Here is a 22,426-nt window from a genome sequence, read left to right on the forward strand (position 1 = left end):
TTCCATTTCCATCTCTTAACCAAAACCCTCATCCCTCTAAAACATTGGACCAAATATCCATACTACTCACCTATATTTTGGTTTAAAATCCCTTTAAAGCCTTATCCCCCATTCCCCAATATCCACAAGCCTTTCCATCTCTCCTTAGCAGGTGTGAAACCTCACTTCTCAATATCCCTATTTATTTCCCTTTTGTACTCCTTTTCCAAAATCTTTTTACCCACTGCACATCTCTGGCCACAAACCTCATTATCAAGATACTGTACACGTGGCATCCCATATGTAGTTCTTTGCTAGGATAATTACAAGCCATATCAAAAGGCCTCCCTTGAACGTCTGCCATTTCCACTTAAACCCTCCTCTTTCAAAATTAACCTATATGACAAAAAAAAAAAAAAAACAATCTATTACCATTATGAACAATCCTTTCACATTCACCCATTTACTGTTTATCCTCACACCTGTAAAAATATTTCTGCCCTATCTCAGTTTCTGCATGTTGCTTGTTTATCAGTGAATTGTGATAGACAGAAGCTCAGTCTGTAGTTACTTCTTGGTGTGTGCATGATGTATTGGGGTGGGTTTAGGCCCCTTTGATGTTAAACTAGATTAAGTGGGTTCAATGAAAAATGCATGTCTTGAATTGTAAATGTTACAGCATGTAGAAAAGAGTAACTTAAAAAATAAATTACTTATTTCATTTGTTTTTGTGTGTAGTAGTTAAACAAAGTTTTATTTTGTAAAATGATTGTTGCCTCCCTATAAATCCAAATAAATTAAAAGGTCAAACTGGGTCATCTGCTTAGTTATTCTGGTTAACAGGTAGGCCTGATTTAGGTCGCCTCTGCCTAATGTAAATCTTGTGAACTTTAGCCCCTGCCCTCAGAGTGAAGATATCAGTGCATTGGTTACAGGTTCATCTCATGTCAAGATCCAAGTAGTATGTTGTAAAAATGTAACAACACCCCATAGAAAGGTGTGCATTCTTCAGTGTGTTTGCATATGTGTGATTTGATCTTAATTTTAAACAATTTTGATAGATAAAATGAATGTGATTAAACAAATAACATTACAAATTATTATTTGTAATTATTCAACAAAAAAGTCAGACCTGAAGTTGATTTGATGTGGAAAAAAAATGAATACATACTTATCTTCAGTATTTAGTGTTGCCCTGTGACAGTGTGGGTTGGCTCCACACTCCCTGTTTCATTTCCCTCGAACTTGCACCATCGATAGTCATAACTGAGATGACCTGAGCAAATGAGGACACATACTTACAACAAGGGGTAGGTGTGACTGTACATCCCCAATTCCAATGAAGTTGGGACATTGTGTAAATAAACGTAAATAAAAACAGAATACAATGATTTGCAAATCCTTTTCAACCTATATTCAATTGAATACACTACAAAGACAAGACATCAAATGTTCAAACTGATAAACTTTATTGTTGTTTTGCAAATCTTCACTCGTTTTGAATTTGATGCCTGCAACACGTTCCAAAAAAGCTGGGACAGGGGCATGTTTACCACTGTGTTATATCACCTTTCCTTTTAACAACACTCAATAAGCGTTTGGGAACTGAGGACAGTAATTGTTGAAGCTGTGTTGGTGGAATTCTTTCCCATTCTTGTTTGATGTACAACTTCAGTTGCTCAACAGTCCGGGGTCTCCATTGTCGTATTTTGTGCTTCATAATGCGCCACACATTTTCAATGGGAGACAGGTCTGGACTGCAGGCAGGCCAGTCTAGTACCCGCACTCTTTTACTACGAAGACATGCTGTTGTAACACATGCAAAATGTGGCTTTGCATTGTCCTGCTGAAATAAGCAAGGTCGTCCCTGAAAAAGACGTTGCTTGGATGGCAGCATATGTTGCTCCAAAACTCGATGTACCTTTCAGCATTAATGGTGCCTTCACAGATGTGCAAGTTACCTGTGCCATGGGCACTAACACACCCCCATACCATCACAGATACTGGCTTTTGAACTTTGCGCTGATAACAATCCAGATGGTCCTTTTCCTCTTTGGCCTGGAGGACACGACGTCCATGATTTCCAAAAACATTTTAAAGTGTGGACTCGTCAGACCACAGCACACTTTTCCACTTTGTGTCAGTCCATCTCAGATATGCTCGGGCCCAAAGAAGCCGGCTGCGTTTCTTGGTGTTGTTGATATATGGCTTTCGCTTTGCATGATAGAGTTTTAACTTGCACTTGTAGATGTAGCGACAAACTGCGTTAACTGACAGTGGTTTTCTGAAGTATTCCTGAGCCCACATGGTAATATCCTTTACAGAATGATGTCAGTTTTTAATGCAGTGCCACCTGAGGGATCAAAGGTCACGGGCATCCTGTGTTGGTATTCGGCCTTGCCGCCTTACGTGCAGAGATTTCTCCAGATTCTCTGAATCTTTTGATGATATTATGGACAGTAGATGCTGAAATTCCTAGATTCCTTGCAATTGTACATTGAGAAATATTGTTCTTATACTGCTGGAATGTTTGCCCACGCAGTTGTTCAAAGTGGTGAACTTCACCCCATCCTTGCTTGTGAACGAGTGAGCCTTTTGGGGATGCTCCTTTTAGACCCAATCATGACAAACACCTGTTTCCAATTAACCTGTTCAATGTTCAAAACAGGTGTTTTTTGAACATTCCTCAACTTCCCCAGTCTTTTGCTGCCCCTGTCCCAGCTTTTTTGGAACGTGTTGCAGACATCAAATTCAAAATGAGTGAAGATTTGCAAAACAACTATAAAGTTTATCAGTTTGAACATTAGATATCTTGTCTTTGTAGTGTATTCAATTGAATATAAGTTGAAAAGGATTTGCAAATCTTTGTATTCTGTTTTTATTTACGTTTTACACAATGTCCCAACTTGATTGGAATTGGGGTTGTATTAACTGCTGTCATTAAAAATCATTCCACAAAAACAAAACAGTCCTCAAACAATGCGGTGCATAATTTTCTTAAAATAATCCACAAAAATCATGAGCAGTGGTAGTTAAAAATCCATAATACGTAATTACATTAAAATTGAGGTTAAAAATCCCAAGAGACAGTTCCTTTTAAGATAAACTCAAGAGTCCCTTTACTTCCATCTAAATCTGTGGTCTCCTTAACTCATCTTGACTGGACCTTTCAATACGAGGAGATGTGTGCCAACAGGCCCAGGTCCTCACTGACCATTGCTGCCAGCCAGGCCCCCAATTTGAGCCTCACATGTAACCCCACCGCCAGTCCCTTGGCATCTGCGGGAGACACTGCACATTTGGTCGCTCCTGCTCCCTGGAAAAATGCTCAGTACATCCTGCATGTACAGTGTAAACAAGCACTTAAGTTGCCTTCTTCAGCAAGTGTTTAGTTTACATGCATAAATTAGCTATTTTTATAGTAAACATGTTAGAACAAACATCTTTGCATCCTTCAGGTTTATCGAGTCTTTTCTTGCACATTATTATTTTGTTTTTCAGTTTTATTTTCGATTCCTTATGCTTTGTTGTTTTTTCTTTTTGTTTGTTTTTTCTTCCACTAGCTGCTTTAACAAATTCTGACTGTTCTCTAAAATCTCTTATGCAATTTATTGGACCCCAGTTTAAATGAGTGGAGAGGACCGAGTACAATGCGTTTCCCACGCTTTCCTTGGAGAGATCCTTTCATTCAAAATGGTTCAAGCTCAAATTATGAGTGGAAAAGGTGAAAGAAAGTCTGATTTGCATTTTAAAAGAAAGACTTTCAGTCAAGAAGAAGGCAAGTTTGTGTGTACCTCTGAAGGAAATGCCACTTTCTGCAGCCATAGTACGGTGACCACAGAAATAGTGTGCTTCTCCACTGTTACTGTTTCAGAAAATGGACTATCAGAACCCTGTATCCTGCTGAAACATAACAGCAAGAAAAGGACAAATTTCAAATACTCTTTGTTGCTCTTCCACTGTACAAATATACTTGAGCCATGTTTAGAGTTTAAATTACAGTATGAAGTAACTGACAATGTTACAGTGTTGAATGGACCAACAGTTCTATGGACTCATGGAAACAATGTTTATTGTGTATCTTCAAAATCAAACATAATTTCAATCGTCCCTGTGTCTTTCTCGTCAGTGAAGTTTATTGGAGAAATAAAAACAAAAGGGATTGCTATTGTTGGAGTTCGAGAATGTACAGCAGAAGAAGAACATGACAGTCAGTCTGACCAGGCTGTTTGGGGTAATGAATTGATTGCGTATTTCTTGGAATCCCAAAGTATATTTGATGGAGCTCTGTTTCTGCCTCATGCATACAGTGCCGTAGTGACAAGTTTGTTAATCCTAACTGTCGAAGGAACGGAAGATAATCTTGAAACTTCAGTTATTGCAGCAACCAGCAAAAACCAGTTAATATTTTTTGAGGGTGGCATGCCAAAAAAAGTCTGCCAACTTCCATTTGATGGACCAATTGACATACGCCAAGCCACAACAGGTAGAAATGAGGTTTTGTTTGTTGTGGCATTTAGTTCTGGAAAGGTCTGTGCAGTACGGAAAGAGTGTTGGCAGGTATGTAAATGCTTATTGCATATGATTAAATCGAGATATGAAATTATCCTTAATTTTTGCATTATATTAACAACCATTACCAACTGTTTTTCTTGGATTTACTTAAATATCCATATTTTATCATTAATAACATAATGTCAAGTACAACAGAGAATGTGTTTTGCGTGTTAATGGTCATTTTTGCCTGGCTAGAAGGTGACTTCACACCACCAACAGAAATCATCACCACAAACTGTTCATGGTACAATAATATTACTATTGGTATAACAGTGACAACCTATGATAACCTGAAAAGTGTTTGATAAATGAGCAAAGATGATATTCCAGTATAGCATGGGCTGGAGGCCTATCAAACAATGATGTTGTTTTATGCTGCTATGTTTCTGTTTTTTAAGATTTCTTTAGTTTTAAAAATAATAAATAAACCACTAATGCAGGGTTGCCCAAATTTTCTCGGCTTGCAAGCTACTTTTAAAATGACTAGGTCAAAATGATCTACCTACATTAAAATTTATATATATACTAGCAAAATACCCGCGCTTCGCAGCGGAGAAGTAGTGTGTTAAAGAAGCAATGAAAAAGAAAAGGAAACATTTTGAAAATAACGTAACATGATTGTCAATGTAATTGTTTTGTCACTGTTGTGAGTGATGAGTGTTGCTGTCATATATATATATATATATATATATATATATATATATATATATATATATATATTTACACACACACACACACATAAACATATATATATACATATCTATACATATACACATAAATATACACATACACACATATATACATACATATATATATATCTACATATATACACACAAATACATATATATATATATATATATATACATACACACACACACACATATATAAACATATATACATATACATACATATCTACATATATACACACACAGCTATTTCGTATCAGTGCAATACGCTGCTTGTTAAAACGGATAACTCCCGCTCTTACGTGCAAGTCTGCGTGGATATTATGAACTATAGTATTTGTTCAAGTTCTATTTAAATTTTAAATAGAAGGAATTTTTATTTAGTCGACAGAAATATCTTTGGTAGGAATGGTAAAAACAGACAGGAATATTATTTGTGAATAAATCAACTCAAACCTTAAACAACTTATAATATTTTGCTCTCCATAAAAATATATCCTGTCTAAATTATACAAGTTAGAAATAAAGTAAACGTTAAAAGAACAAACATTCAAATTTCTTTTCTCTTATGTAATTTTATATAAAAAATAAACTTAGATTTTAAATATCCCAAAAGATTTTGCTCTTCATAAAAATATATCCTGTCAAAATTATACAAATTCAAATATGAACATGCTGCATAACAAAACCTAGAAATATAAATAAAATGTGTTCCTTTCAGCAATAACAAATCAAATCATTCAGTTGTCTTTGCTCATATGTCATTTTAGAGCTGGACGCCTGGCATCTTTTTGGCAACAAGTTCGTTTCTGTTTGGTGTGAGGTTCTGTGTTGTGGAGATTCTCAGGATGGATTGCAGGTGCTCATCAGTGAGGCGACTCCTGTGTGCTGTTTTGTTAGTCTTTATCACTGAGAAGAGCTTCTCACACAGATATGTGCTACCAAACATGCACAAGGTTCGAGCCGCATGTAGACGGACTTTTTGTTCTTCAAAGTCACCAAAGCGCCGTGCAAACTCAGTGCGCTCAGTTTATCAGCAAAGTGCGTATTTGGGAACACCGTAGTGACGACTTGGTTTTAGATTACTTGGCAACAGGGAAAATGGGGCAAATTGCACTGGTGCATTTGTGTCTCCCATAAAAGCAGCTTCACTTGAAATCACTTTGTGATCGTGCACGGGTAAAAACGTCCGCTGAAGTGTCAGATTCTTATTTAATTCTTCTGCTTTCTGTATCTTCTGCATTGCATTCAGGTTACCCTGATGTTTTGTCTCATAGTGCCGTCTTAGATTAAATTCTGTAATTACAGCCACATTAGCTCCACAAATGAGACACACGGGTTCAGTAAACATATACTCAGCCTCCCATCGGTTTTTAAAGGCTCTATTTTCAGAATCAACTTTTCTCTTCAGCATCGTGTGAGCTAGCCGCAATAACTTGCAGCATCATAAGCTACACTTGATTAACGGTAAGTGTTCGGCAAGGCAGCTGAAGCGCTGAGATTATGGGATCTGTAGTTTATTGTGTTACCAGCGCTTCATATACCCGGGCCATTAATAACAATAATACAGTATATAAAATGATCTCGCGGGCCGGATATAATTACACGCCGGGCCAGATGTGGCCCGCCGGCCCTTGAGTTTGACACATATGGACTAAATAGAACTTGAAAAGATATATTTTTTGAAATGTGATCGCGCAATTCAGATAGAGTTGACGCGCACTACAGCCTGCATGCCTCAATAAGTCATCCTCCCCTCGCTCTTACTTTTTTACCGTTCATCTAATGAATACACTGAGTATGGCTTTACCAAAACAATCATTGATGGCGAATAAAGTATCCATTATTCGAGTATGTAGATCGTGATATATATATACATATATATATACCCGCGTATCGCATCGGAGAAGTAGTGTGTTAAAGAAGTTATGAAAAAGAAAAGGGAACATTTTAAAAATAACGTAACATGATTGTCAATATACAGTAATTGTTTTGTGAGTGTTATTCAGTGTTGCTGTCATCAAGGATTTGATTATCATTATTTCTTTCAATCAGGGTCGTATTTGTAGGATGTGTTGTGTTCAAGTTACATTCCGTGTTTGTCAATCGTAAAGATAACAGGTTTCATTCATCGATTCGTTTCTTACTGTATCAATAAAAAGCTCGTCTTCCTCTTTATCTGAGACGTGACACACTGCATGCACGGGTTTTTTACACTGTCTTCGTTTAGCGTGACATTGACTTTTTTTTCACCGTGTGCTTTGTTTCCGCAGTAGCTGCACTTATGAATATGCTTGTATGTATCAGACGCTTCATATTTTTGCTGCCTTCTCAATTGTGTAATTCGGTTTTTGTTCAGCACTCTTTGGAACTGTTGCTTTTTGTCTGTGCACTGCGTCAGTTCACGTGAGCCGCTTGGTGTTCTTGCATCGAAGGTTCCCAGCTGTGCTGGTGCCATCTCGTGCGATGTCCCCAGCTGTATTTAATGTTAGTTAAGACCCGGCACTTAAAAGTTTCTCTCGCAGTTTCACTGAGTTTGTGCCAAACACCACCCTGACCATCTCATCTTCCTCTGCATAAGCACAGTCCTTCACCCGTGAATATTTAGCGGCAGTGTTTCTATTGGATTGCCACTGACGGACGGCCTTATATGGGCAGGCACTAAATTACAAACGCCAGCGGCAGCCTGTCTATGAACTTAATTTAAACTTTAGGTTTACACTGTGCTTTGTTTCCGAAGTAGCAGCACTCATGAATATGGTTGTATATGTCAGTCGCTCGCTTCTTATTGTTTCGCTGCCTTCTCAATTATATAATGCATGTTTTGTTCAGCGCTTTTTTGAGCTCTTCCTGGTTTTCTATGTACTGCGTTGATAGTCAGTTCACGTGATTACATGGGAGGCGTGATGATGTCACATGAAACTCCACCCCACACGGCCATCCAACTCAACTCCATTACAGTATATGGAGAAAAATAGCTTCCAGTTATGACCATTACGTGTAGAATTTCGAAATGAAACCTGCCCAACTTTTGTAAGTAAGCTGTAAGGAATGAGCCTGCCAAATTTCAGCCTTCTACCTACACGGGAACTTGGAGAATTAGTGATGAGTCAGTCAGTCAGTCAGTCAGTGAGGGCTTAGCCTTTTATTAGTTAGATAAATGAATATAAATATTTGCATGTAAACAATTCGCCAAAATCTGTTGTATGTAAACAATACTGTTTAAAACGTTATTGTTTTTTCATCAGAAAACCCAGTTTCCACATCTATCTGTATTAGTTTAAATGGCACTTTTACCACTTGCAATAGGGCAGACACGCTGACTTATCGTGTCGACTGGGCAACACAGCGAATGCTGCGTCTATCTATATAAGTTTATGTTTTCCGTAGCCTGCTACAGGAAGGTACTCTCTTGACCATTGGCATTGGTTTCGCTCCTTGCTATTGTCATTATACTGCGACAGTGGTTTCCTAACCTTTGTTATACAGAATTCCTTTCTTACCGTTTTCTGTTCCTATTCTTACACCGCCGTATGCCATGGCAGGCTTCAGCTAGTTTCATATATTGATTGCGTAGTTAATATTGCACTGTTTGCATATGCTTTGTTTCTGGTGCCTCCCATTATTCCAGCAAAATAAAATTTACTGAAATTCTTGTTGTTGTTTATAAAGACATTACATATTTTTAAATAGTTCTTTGTGTTAAGTTCATTATTGTGGTAAACATACTCGGACTGAATCATTGTTGTTGTCCCCTTTAAGACATTATGTATTCCTTGTGGGCATGCACCGATAATGTTAGGTTTTTGATGTTTGTTTTACAGTTCTCTTTCAATTTCTGTGTTTATTTGTATATGTAGTCAAATTTTAAAAATTCATGTAAGTTCAACTTTTGATGGTCTTGAACAGGTTATGTGTGGTTCACTATTTTCAGGCTCATCCCAGTACCAATGATACTTCAAAATTCAGATTGATAGCATGTAATGGACTGAAAAGAATTGAACATGCAGTGTATTCATATAAATTTAATCTTGCATGTGCTGAGGGGTAAATTTAATCTATCCCATTTAGGGTCACTGGAAGCCAGTGATTATTGCAACTTCAGTGGGTAGGTGAGGTGATACTTTGCAGGACTTAATTGCAGAGCCAAGCTGAAAAGAGTGTGCTTTGTTGCATGCAATCCACTAACAGAATCCTTTAATTAAATGTGTAGTTTTAAATCAGATATTTTAAAATGGTGTGATCTGGTGGCACAGTGGCCAGTGTTTACCAGGGGACTCAGGTAGGGTATAGAAAAAGGAAAAGGATATTATTTACTTCACAAAGGACTAAATTTATTTTGTTAAGTGAAAAGTATTATTGGTGCATTTCCAGTATTCAGTGTTAAAATGGGTAATCAGTCGTACTCGGTTAAACACACACACTGATACCGATCAACCTGGAAATGCATGGCTAAAACATGCTTATCCCATACAGGTTAGTGCTGTGAGGCAGAAATGACAACTGTGCGCCACCACTCTGATAATATGTTGACGGCTGTACTAAACTTACTAAACTTCAACCTGGTTAAAACTAAATGTCTACCAATGCTTGACTGTAGTTGAATAACTGTCACTTGATTGCAAGCTTTGTGCATATTTCACTGCTCACAAAATAGCTGTCACTAGATGATCGAAGCATGTGCATCTATGACAGGACAACAATGTTTTTTTTTTTTTTGATGATTGTGTTTTTTTTAGTTTAATGAGCTGTTTCATTCCTGGCTCATTTGGGAAGAGGCAGTAGCTTCCTTCTTTTTCAGTCAGATAACTACACTAATTCTCACTGTTTATTGGGACTGAAAGTGAAAGGTAAGCTTCACTGGTTACTTTGCCACGGGTTTGTTTCCCCTAAAATATAATTGCCTTCCACAGATTTTCAAGCCTCCTTTTATAAATTGCTCATTAGTACTGGCCTTGTTAAGTACCTGTAGAGAAAAAAGGATTCAAGAAAGTTTTAAGAATACTGGATGACTCCAGTTGCCCAGCCACAAATACATACCGTACTTGTGAATGTTTTAAAATAAATACACACACACATTATACAGACTGTTCCAGATGTGAAAAAGCAGTAATATGTGCAAATACATTATTTGGAACCATTACAAATTACTTAAATCATACAATTTGTATAATACATACTGTGCTTAAATATTTGATGTTCTGTGATTAGTGCAGTACTTGATCAAAAGAATTATCTTTGCTCTCTTTCTGACTTTTTATGTAAGAAATGTTTACAGAGATGATAGTGGCTGAGTGACAAAGGTACTGGCAAAGCACATTTGAGCAGATTTGTGGTGGATTAAATTTAATGTAAGTAAATATAAGGTATCCTTTAAGAAGGACCTCTAAGTCATAGTAGATTCGTCACTATCTACATCAAGGCACTGTACAGAATTGATCAAGAAGGCTAATAGGATGTAAGTAATCGATTATCAAAATATTTGTTTTGTGTAGCCCTCATTTTGTAATATAGTATGTGTATCCAATTGTATTTGAAAAGAATTTCAGCAGCAAACAAGCTAACTTTTTATAATTTTGTTTTTTATTTAAGGTTGTGTCCAGCTGGCAGAATGTCCAGGCAATGCACATTGATGATTTTGCTTGCTGTGGGTCAGATCAGATTTTATTAATTTTTGAGAACTCGTCCATCATTGAAGATAATTTGGAGAATTTTACTTTGACAGATGTTTGTGAGATTACCTTCACAGTAAGTTATTTTGTTTTTCATTTTCCTAAAGGAATGAAATGGTAATGATGTTCAGAATAGCACATTACTAGCATTTAATTGACAAATGATGTAGTAAACATTAAAAATATATATGTCTGTGTGCTATAAATGAGTACTTTCACTAAGCAGCCACTCTTTTATGTAGAGTTACTTAACTGGAAATGTTTTCTGCATTATATTTGTCCTGAGAAATGGATATTTCACTTGTTATCTTTAGCTAAACACTACTCTCTTTTACATCCCACTATGACAAGTGGAAACTTCAGCAATATAAAATAAAGCTGCAGTTAACCTTTAATGTTTGCTCATGCTCCCAAACCAGATAAAAAAGGCAAATGAAGAACAAATCAACATATTCACCAGAGTGTGTAGTTTAGGATTAGGCAATTGTCTTACCCACAGATATTTCCACAGGTTCTAAGTTGGATTCCAGATGCTGCATTTCCACAGGTATCCAACACATGGTTAACATGTAGGAACAGCAAGTGGCAACAAAGTTAAACTTAAATTGTTGATATCAAGCAGGATGGTCAAGAAAACAGATTATCTGGGTTGCTGTTTGCTTCTCTTGACCTAATTAATTTTTTTATAACAAGACCACATTTGACTGATTACACTTTGAGCTTTGTCTAGTCTTTATATACCAATGACATTGTTGTGCAGGTATTTCCAATTTAATTAGAACATTTTCAATATACTTTACATGATTATAAAGGTAGATATATAAAATGTCCTCTTATCTTACAGAATAACAGTGAAAACTGCAATTTGAACATTGATAATACACTACAGGAAAACTACTTTATCACAATGCAAGCATTAGAAGCAAGACTACAGGTATGTGAAATGCCTAAAATATTGTCCTGATTCCCTTATCAAAGGTAAGAGGGCAACATGACCCCTAAAATCTTGAATAAAAGGAGACAAGATGAAATTGTATTGAAGTCCAGTAGCCATGATCAATGGACTCAGCTTACTATGAAATATGTAACTACAATTCTCCATAAGTAACGGTATTGAATAAACTGCAGCAGGGGCCACAAAACTGTTCAGTCTTATAGCACCTTCCGAAACATACTATGGAGAACACATCAGTTTATTTTCTTCAAGTCAATGAAACACATGTATACAGGTTTGTCAAACTTCCTTGTCTCCTCAAATATCTGTGGAACTTAGCTGCTGCAGGCTCAGTGTCTATTCACATTGCTCCTCTTGGATCTTGTCTCTTTGCTACTTCAGAACCTTTTTAATCGCTGCTGCAACCTCAGCCACAGAAATGGGCCCAGACTCAAACAATGCTTCTGACATTGCGTGTTCTGAGCACGATGTATAGATTGTATATGGTTTTGATGGCATTATTACTTTATTTGGCTTAAACCACTGATATGAACTCTTGTCAGATCTTTCATTCCCAGCTCTAGAATGCAAAAGGACCACTAATAAGCACTCTGCATTAATCCATGGCTGGGTAGATGTGAGAGTGTAATGACCAGATTTAAAATGATATCATTGGGCACACAGAATCTGCAGTTTCGTTGAATTTTCCATTAACCCGCCATCTTCTCTCTCCATTGATCTTCCAGTCATCTAAAGTGATGGTGTTTTGATTAGTGGAAGCTTCTACCTTCTTCTATTCCTTAGTATATCAGCATGCTTTAAAAAAGGAGTATTTTTTTAAAGACATGGCTTTCGGTGCATTCAAATTTATTTCCCCCATTTTTTTATTTCAGCTTAGGTTTATCCTAAAGATGTGTAATTCGAGTAACTGCTCATCTTTTCTTTAACCCTATTTTTGATTTCCATTTTTCCTTGTCTACCTGTATGACGCCAGTAGCTACAATGTATGCTGGTTTGTGTAAAGCAGGTTACAGGTGATTACAAACTATTTATAACCATGATTCTGATACCCCAATCCCAAAATCTCAGAATATAAATTTTTAAATGTATCCCATTATACTCCAAAAACCACTAATTATCAGCATCTTGCATCCTGTAAACATTAATATGTGGAACTGGTTGGACCCATCTGTCTTCTCAATGCTGCTAGTACTTTCATCCTTGCGTATTTGAACTATCCTCCTGTATCTCCCCTTCTTGTCCTATGTCTCTGGCTTTCTTTCCTTGATTCTCTCTATTGATATCCCACTCTTACTCCATATCTTCCTCCTCATTCTCCTTTCTGCTCTATCTTTCACTTACATTTAGGGGAATACTTAAGTACCATTGCTGAAAAGGTTGTCCTGGGCTATCACTAAAAATGTCTTCTTTCTTTTAATTCTGTTTTATGGAAGTCCTTTTTCTATAACTTGTTCCCTTTTTCACTCCTTGCTTTGTGAGATAATGGGATATCCATTTTCCAAGAAGTGGTTGTCAGCTGCACAGAAAAATTGTGAGCTAGATGGCTGGTTGTCCGTGATATTGGGATCCCTTAATCCTTCTTGCCTCTCCATTTAGGAGTTTACTTTCTGACCAGATGCTTGGGCTTCCACACTCTCTTCAATGTGTCTTGGCAACACCTTTTTTTCTTGATCCCTCCTGACAGATCTTTTGTGAGTGAGGACACTTTCGAAGTAGTTCTTTTTTTATAGGTCTGTTTTAAAGTAATTTGTATCATTAATTTCTTGTAAATATTTGATTCAATAAAAATTTAACCACAAACATGAAATGCCAAGTAAATTTGTTACAGATTTTCATTATTAGTACACAAAAAAAGTTTCCAGATTAAAGTATTTAGATTGTAGCTGCATTTGTCAAGTGAATCTGAGATCATTTTATTTACCATTAACATTTTCTTTTATACTGCCATTCAAATATATCTTATAGGCTGGGTGTATGTTTAAGACTTTGGACAAGCCATGAGATTGTGGATTCAAATCCCATTACTGACACTAGTACTTGCCTGCCTGGGCCCCAATTCCCAAAAACAAAAAGAAATGTAATCAATTGTATCTGAAATGTTTTAGGTTTCATTGGACAAAGGTGTCAGCCAATTTAGCAAATGTAAAATTACACAGATTATGCAATGGATTTGTAAACTTTGCTCTTCTCAATGCAATTATTCCATGTTGTGGGTCAACATGTTATGCAGACTATGATAATATCCCATACTGAGGTTGATGAAGATGATCAGCAATCAGTCATATTCATTTTTGACTTATTGTATTGATGACATAGTGTTATTTTTGGAAGGCATGGGGTTCACACCCTGGGTGCTCCCTGTGTGGAGTTTTCATGTTCTTCCTATGTCCATGTGGATTTTTGCCCACAGTCCAAAGACATACTGTACAGAATAGGTGGCTTACCAATACTAATTTGGCTATAGTTTGTGTTTGTGTGTTTTCATCCAATGTTCCTGCATTATGTCCGATGCTTATTGGGATAGGCTCCAGCTTCCATTTGGACTTCCTCTAGCTAAGTGGGTTTGGAAGATGAATGGCTGGATAGTGTTATTTTTCAGAATGTGCAAGTAAGAAACAAAAATGTTAACTGATTAGCACAAAGAGTTATGACAAAGTCTTAAAACTCTTACACTCAGTGTTACTTTACATGTTTTTCTTTATTCTCCTAATATTTTAATTCTGATGTTGCTTTTTGGGATCGAAACATAAGTATATGTAATATGCAGATAAATTATTCACAAAATATTTCATTGTGTGTTTAAAACTTTTATTCATCATTAATCATTTGGTCTGTAATTTATGTTACAGTCCGGCTTGGTCTTAATTGAAGAACTGCAAAAACAATTGGAAGTCAAAGACCAAATACTGATGAAATCTTCTAAAGCATTAATGAATCTTGTCTATGGACAAGAGTATTCCTTGTCAGATGCTGAAGAGGTAAAAATCACTTTTGTCTTTTTCATTTTTTCTACCAATCCTTGCAGCCAGTGTTCTTTATAACAAATGCTTTTGACCTGATTTCCACATAACCATTGTGGTTTGACTTTTTGTTTTGCATATAAGAACAAATTTAGACAAAATATATGTCAAAGGGATATAAACCATTTATAAGATAAATTAGTTAAATTTACAGTGTAGGTATTTACATGAGGGCACTATGATTTCTTTTTCAGTTGCTTGTGCTGCTCCCATTTTTACCCAAGTTCAAACTGGTTTTCTTCAAGTGTTTTGCTTTCCAAAGACTTGCATGATCGGTTAATTGGCATATTTACTTTAGTTCAGTACAACATCCAGGATTAATTCTTGCTTTCTGATCAAGTTGACTGAAGTTTAATTGTTACATATTAAGTATAAAATTGCTCAATAACTATTATATAGTTTACTTAAAATTATAAATGTATTCATAGTATTAAATCACCACTGTGTGGAAATAATATTGTAAGGTGTTACCTTATACCAATAAGGAAAATTGCATGGATCTAAAATATACAATGTCTAAAGAAATGTCTGCTATCATTAGTCCCTCAAGTTCTTCTTTATTGATAGTGTTAAGTTATATTTTCAGCTTTGAGTTGCCATACATTTCACTTGAAGACTGGATGAAGACTGCAGCTTCAATGTGTCACATGAGTTTGTACATGGTAACTGCAGCAACAAATACAATTGGCAAGAAGTTCCCAGTGGGTGAAAGGGTAAAGAAAAAAACATTTATTCATGAGGAAGTGACTTAAGTACAGGCAAAGGTGATAAATTTGCTTAACAAAAAATACTTTTCAACTTACCAGCTAATCACAGGTCAAATTGACAATGTTGCACCAAGTCAAAAAGGCCCAGTTAAATGGAAGATTTTCATTTTTTATGATACAAGCTGATTTATACAGGGTTTGAGGACATAGCCAAGGACTCTGCCAGATTTACATCTTAGAAATATTGCCTTTTTTCAATGTTTTCTTCATGTCTGCCTCTTTGTCGGGCAGCATTTATTATTTCATTTGTACTCAATTATCCATGCATTTTTTTGTTATAGTTTGGAACTACATAAAGATTATTTAAACATAGACCAATAGATAACAGGATCAAAGTAGCCCTGTAGTGATTCAGCCATTGTTTACTTCTCATGCATCATATTCTGTTTTAAAAGGTATGAAAAGTAATTTAAATGGTTTGACTGGTAGAAGTAAAGATGGGGAATTGAGGAGTAAGCATAATCTTGTGTAGCAATGATCAAGAATGTAAGCACCTCCAGTTGGACCGGATATATGCTTATGTTACTTTGGATACATTATATTGAAACTGTAAATTACACATATGGATAAATATTTTTGTTAATGCATACATCATCATATTATCAAACTTGTGACGTCTTCATGTCTGGTTGAAGTGTACTGTAATTGGTAATCATGACAGCTGATAAAAACAAACTTCGAAGGTAAAAGTGAGAACACTTTATCAATTGGTATCCCAAGTCATGGGACAAAAATGCAAATGGTTTTAACATTGAACACCATTGTCGTGTTTCTAGAAAGCAAAAGAGACAGCAGACCATCATTTCTCATTAATGGGATTTGTGTTAATAATGTTCTGAAATTTCTTTGTGCTATTTGTACATATTTCATTTGTGCAAGGTACTTTTGCTTCAAATAACCGAGGTCCTAGCTTAAATGTCTGTCTGAATTGTTTCATATATGATGACTTCCTAAACAAATTATAATAAGGTATTGACTTTCATGAGCTTAATCTGTAAGGCAAGAAATTGTCATCATCAGGTGCATTGAGCTTAGAAGGCACAGGATTATCTTTTAAAGTAATCAAAGCTTATCCAAACTGAATAACTGTTCAAGAGGTGCATTCTTATTTTTAGCATTTTTCTGATCTATTGTTTATGTGAGCTTTTCACTATTGGAAGAATAGTACAGGAAGTTTAGCTCCTAAAGTCATTATGTATCAAGTAAGAAACAGACCTCATCATTTGCTAACTGAAAGAAGTCACATTGCCTTAAGACATGCTTACCCATATCACTTTTGATGTAACATTAATCCAAGTGTAGCATACTGCAGGCCATTAGTAAGAACTTGGCAGAGCTATAATATAATCCAGTAAGCAGCTACTAAACGTTTTGACTGCTAAGGGTTGCTAGATGAACCAGTAGGCAGAACACTAAGACTACGTTGGAAATCCCACTATAATAATTTATAATCACATATTCTTTATAATTCATTTTCTAACTCTGAAGCGCTAATGTACAGAAATATACAGGGTGTTACTGCCATCTAGTGGAATAAAAATTATGATCAGAACTCTGGAGTCTACAGTATCTATAGTATAAACCAAAGCCTCTATTTGTCATATTGCACAACTTTATTTTTTAAGGCCTCAGGTTTGAAATGTTGCTCATAGGTACTTGTCACACACCCACAGGATGATGATGGGATCAAGGTCTAAACAAGCAGTTGTAATTACAATGTTAACTGATTGACACAGATCTCATAATGAACTAGAAACATTGGTCATATTTATTGTAAACATAAATTTTCCCTACTTTAAATTTACAACAAAATGTGGAAATAATAGTAAAAAGAGCTACACTTTCAGAATGGCAAGTGGTCTGAATTAGATCCCATTGTACTATTAATAGAGTCAGGCAGCGCCACACAGGTTGTGAGGTTTAGCCCATCAGCCTTTCAACCAAGAAATCTAGGTTTAACTCCTGCCCATTGCATTAAAGAAAAAGTTAAATGTATCGACCTCATGGCCTCAAGTCACCTGTGGACATGAAAATACTTCTTTAAATGCAACATTATTAAGGGTAATAAAATCTGGCAATTTATCATTTGTAATTACTTTTTACACATCCCGTGGTACCAATGGCCCTGTAACAATAAACAGAGCTTAGACAGAAACAACATAAAACTGAAGTGTCTGGGAAACTACATATCTGTTGCAAAGCGGCATCAAGTGACACCTTATAAATAAACACCTAATAAAACATCATGATAATAGAGTGGATCATAGCATCCTGTTCCACTGGACTGAGGGTTTAGATGGACCCTTGAGACTGTTTATTGTTGCTTTACTTAATTTTTATCAAATTGAAGTATGTGGCTAGATCTAATAACTGTTAAATATCCCTGGGCACTGGAATCATTTTTACTTTTTAAATGTCACCATTAGGATGTGTAATTCAGAAATAAAACATTCAAAATCGGTGACATAATAATGATACCAGTCTCTGGCATCATGATTAGTGAGTATAACTACCTTACTTCGAAACATCTGTTTTAGTATATAAAAATATCAATTGACATCTGAAAAATTACCAGTCATTGAGTGAATAAGGTTTGATAATGCTTTCAGTTTTCTAATTGTACAGTATTTGCATCATCATCTTAGTTAAAATATGTTGGGAATGGTGGAAGTTGTTAAAAAAAATATATATTTTTTTATCTTTTCAGGAAGGATTGGTCTCATTGTGGGATGAGGAAAGGAGTTCTCAGAGCTCGAGTTCTGAAATTCTTGCTGTGCCCAAGAAGCTTCCTGATCTTGTAGACAAGGTTTGGCAGAGAGTGATAGGTGACAGCTGGGTTGTGGGAGTGAATCTGAAAGATGCAGCTTACTTGTAAGTACTCCAGCTGAGAACTGAATACAAAAAGCATTATATGAAATGTACAGAGGGTGCAACTTTAAATTATAAAAATACGTCTTCAAAAATATATAGTTAAATTGTTTTCAATTTCTTTAAAGTCACTTTTATTTTTAAGAGATAAATAAAATGAATATAATAAATTGTCAAATGAATGAACGATCTGTGTGATAGCAAAAAATAACCTTTTTTTGTTAGGCATTTTGTTAGGCAGCCATAGTGATTTAGAAAATCATAGCTGTGCATATTCATGCACCACTGTTTAGTTTTTATTGTAGGATACAAATGCTCAGCAGGTTTGACTTAACCACACTAGCCAAATTAAACATTGGCTATCTACACCAGAGTGATTCTCTCATTACCTAAATGAACAAGTTGTTTTATCGTAATGTTCATGACATTAAATTGTAATCTAAATGATATTTTTTATTATTTGTTTTTGTTGAAGTAAATTAAAAGTAACAGGTGCATAATATTTTATCACAAAAGTATTCTACATTTATGTAATGCATAATCACAAATCTTTAGATAATGGGTGTTCAAGTTGGTTTGGTGAGAACTACAATATCTGTAATGGGATGAAGTTTAGGATGCTTACTTTAAAAAGCTGTGTGTTTTGGTCTCGTCCGATGCGAGAGATGGACGTCTGAAGTGGAGCTCTGCTAGCAGTGGTGCTATTTTTCATATTATTTGCTTATTATTCTGAGATATCCTGTATTTATTCAACCCGAGAGGGACCGCTACAGTATATGTAAACACATATAAACATGGCCAACAAGAAGGGGTCGAAAGAATCGAAGACTAAAGCTACATCCAAGCTACGATCAGCAAGCCCTAGCTCGAGATACAGCCTGTCAGAGACGGACCAGGATCAGATTGGCGAAAGTACAGACTCCTCGGGACCACGGTCCGCTACATCGTCGCCGCTGAGGCGAAAAGGGGCGAAGGTGCGATCGTGAGTGCAGATGTGGATAGCTCGCCGATTGGAGAGGATTACCTGAAACTTGAAAAGGCCGGGAGGTCCGCGGCTTCAGTTACGCAATTACGCGGGACTGGAGCAGCGGGACACGGCTTCAGCAGAGTCTGCTGCTTCATCTACGGTACAAGAAGGCACATTTGAGCTATCTGAACTGAAAGTGTTGCTCGCTGAGCTCACGCAAGATATAAAGAAAAGCAAGAAGGCTAATGAGAAAGCAACGGCAAAGGCACATGAGAGACTGAAACAGGAGATGAAACAGGCCAATGAATGTCTGCGACAGGAAATCCAACAGGCAAATGAAAGGCTGCGACAGGAATTCCAACAGGCAAATGAAAGGCTGCGTCAAGAGGTACAACTTGAACCGACAGGTGCTGGGTAAAATTGAAGAGCGCATTGAGAAAAACTCGGCTAAACTGAGCACGCTTGCTGATCAATTGGAGCATCTTAGTGAGACATTCACGAATCGGATCGAAATAGCCAACATCTAGCTGCCAGTGCCGAGGAAAGAGCAGTAAATGTCAGTTGAATGTAAAAACTCGGAGAAAAACTTGGAGACAGACTGGCTGCTTTAGAAGATGGGAATAGAAGGTATAATGTCAGAATTGAAGGCCTGCGGAGAATCGAAAGTTTAAACCCTGTGAAATTCGCAACTGAACTTTTTTCTAAAATAATCGGGGGCGACTTTAAAGCAGAATCTGAGATAGCAGCGGCTTACGCGCACGCTGATCAAACACCGTCAGACCCGACCAAGATCTTTTATAGTTCGTTTTGAGCGATTATCATTTAAGTTAGAGGTGATGGAACTCCTCAGGAAAAAAGGAAGATATTATATATGAAAATTGCCACATTCGTCGTCTTCCCTGACTTCTCTCCAGCAACAGCTATTAAACGCGCCTTCTATAATATTAAACAGCGGCTACGGCAAGCCAATGTCAAATCGGCCTCCTGTATCCGGCAAAACTGAAAGTGGAATGGCAGGGTCATTTCTATGTTTTCGCTAGCAAGGAGGAGGCAGAAAATGAGTTAAGAAAGCTGATCCGGGACTATTCTGATACATAATTGTGAGTCATGGCGGTAAATGATAAAGCTAGGATTAATAATCTACTGTCTGATCTATTTGTTTTAAAATACGGGTTTTTATCAGCATATATTCTCATATTCTTATTATTACTTACTTATTACTTAGTATTACTAGGGCTAAATGTTTATGTTTTATTGTGCTTAATTACGTTTTCCTCCTCTTTTTTCTCTTTTCTAATTATTTCATGTGTACCCTAAATGAGACTGTTCAATATCATACCCTTGGTTTGCTGTTATTGCTATTACTGCATTAAGACTTGTTATGCTTGTTTTGGACACATCTTTAACACCATCACCTGGGTTTATTATCTGGGGATATCATCTTAATGCACTAAAATTGATGAAGATATATATATATATATATATATATATATATATATATATATATATATATATATATATATATATATATATATATATATATATATATATATATATATATATATATTAAGTGCAAAATTCTTTTTTTTTCTTTTTCCTCTTTTAAAGACTATATTGGTAACAGATATCTCTATCTTTTAACCTTAAAGCGCCACTGCATGGGGGCTTGATGTGCTTTGGGCGTGCTCTGTCTCTGGGTATGTCAGAGGACTGGGACTGCATGAAGTGGGTTTTAGCCTCACCTGGGGAGGCAAAAAGGGAGGGTGGGGGTTAAGGGGAAGAGAAAGAGAGCAGGCTTGATCTATATCTAATCTATCATCTCAATCTTTATAATTATAACTATCAACGTAATAATAAGCTGCATGGCAACAACTCTTGGGGAATAGGAAATTAAGACCTAAACTATTTCACTTAAAGTTAAGACTATAAAATGACACCAAAAACTCAGAATCAGTGTCTCCATGATGGGACAGTTAACTGTAAGCTGGAATGTTAAAGGCCTGAATCACGAATTAAAGAGAAAGAAAGTACTTTCTCACCTAACAGGTCTAAATGCTAAAATAGTATTTTTACAGGAAACCCACTTACTAAGTAAGGATCAGTTCCGGCTGCAAAAGACTGGACTGGCCAAATGTTCCATTCTAGTTTTACAAAGAAAACTAGAGGGGTGGGAATTCTCATACATAGAACAGTACCATTTGTAGCATCAGATGTAGTATTGGATCCTGAAGGGAGATATGTGATGGTCATGGGAGACTTATCTAACTGTAAAATGATTTTGATAAATGTTTATGCACCTAATGTTGATGATAAGGAATTTATACAAAATTTATTTGCATCCATTCCCAATCTGAACACTCATAAACTTATAATGGCTGGGGACTTTAATTGTGTTCTAAATCCACTTTTAGATAAGACTTCCTCCACAGGGGGAACGGCAACTAACACCGCAAAGATAATTACAAAGTTTATAACTGATCACAACTTATCAGATCCCTGGAGGTTTTTAAACCCAAATTCAAGAACATATTCTTTATACTCACCAGTACATCATTGCTACTCAAGGATTGATTACTTCTTTATAGATAATAACTTCTTGCCTAAGATTAAATCTTGTAAATACGATGCTATTGTTATTTCAGACCATGCTCCGATGATCTTGGAGCTGAAATTACTAAGCCCCATACACTCACCCCCAGATGGCCTCAATCCGCTTCTATTAGCTGACGAGAATTGTACTGAATTTATATCCAAACAAATTGAATTCTTTCTAGAGACAAATACATCCCCTGAGATCTCTGCAGGAATACTCTGGGAAACTCTTAAGGCCTTCTTAAGAGGACAGATTATCTCATATCTTTCCCACAGAAATAAATCCGAAGCGAAGAAAGTAGCAGAGATAAAAGCGAAATTACTAAAATAGATGAAGAACATGCCAGACTACCAAGCGAGACT

The 22,426-nt window shown here is 36.3% G+C and overlaps 1 protein-coding gene across 1 annotated transcript in view; it reads left to right on the forward strand.

The window, feature by feature from the left end:
- fancb (FA complementation group B) overlaps positions 1–22,426 on the forward strand; it is a 28,922-nt gene that overhangs the window by 927 nt on the left and 5,569 nt on the right. Inside the window, exons 2-6 of the mRNA XM_039743592.1 lie at positions 3,543–4,539; positions 10,815–10,970; positions 11,739–11,828; positions 14,699–14,827; positions 18,344–18,507. Of these exons, the coding sequence (XP_039599526.1) occupies positions 3,607–4,539; positions 10,815–10,970; positions 11,739–11,828; positions 14,699–14,827; positions 18,344–18,507 (1,472 nt within the window). The 5' untranslated portion in view covers positions 3,543–3,606. The remainder of the gene's footprint in view (positions 1–3,542; positions 4,540–10,814; positions 10,971–11,738; positions 11,829–14,698; positions 14,828–18,343; positions 18,508–22,426) is intronic.

The sequence above is a fragment of the Polypterus senegalus genome, chromosome 2, assembly GCF_016835505.1.
Source record: "Polypterus senegalus isolate Bchr_013 chromosome 2, ASM1683550v1, whole genome shotgun sequence".
In the NCBI taxonomy this organism is placed as follows: Eukaryota; Metazoa; Chordata; class Cladistia; order Polypteriformes; family Polypteridae; genus Polypterus; species Polypterus senegalus.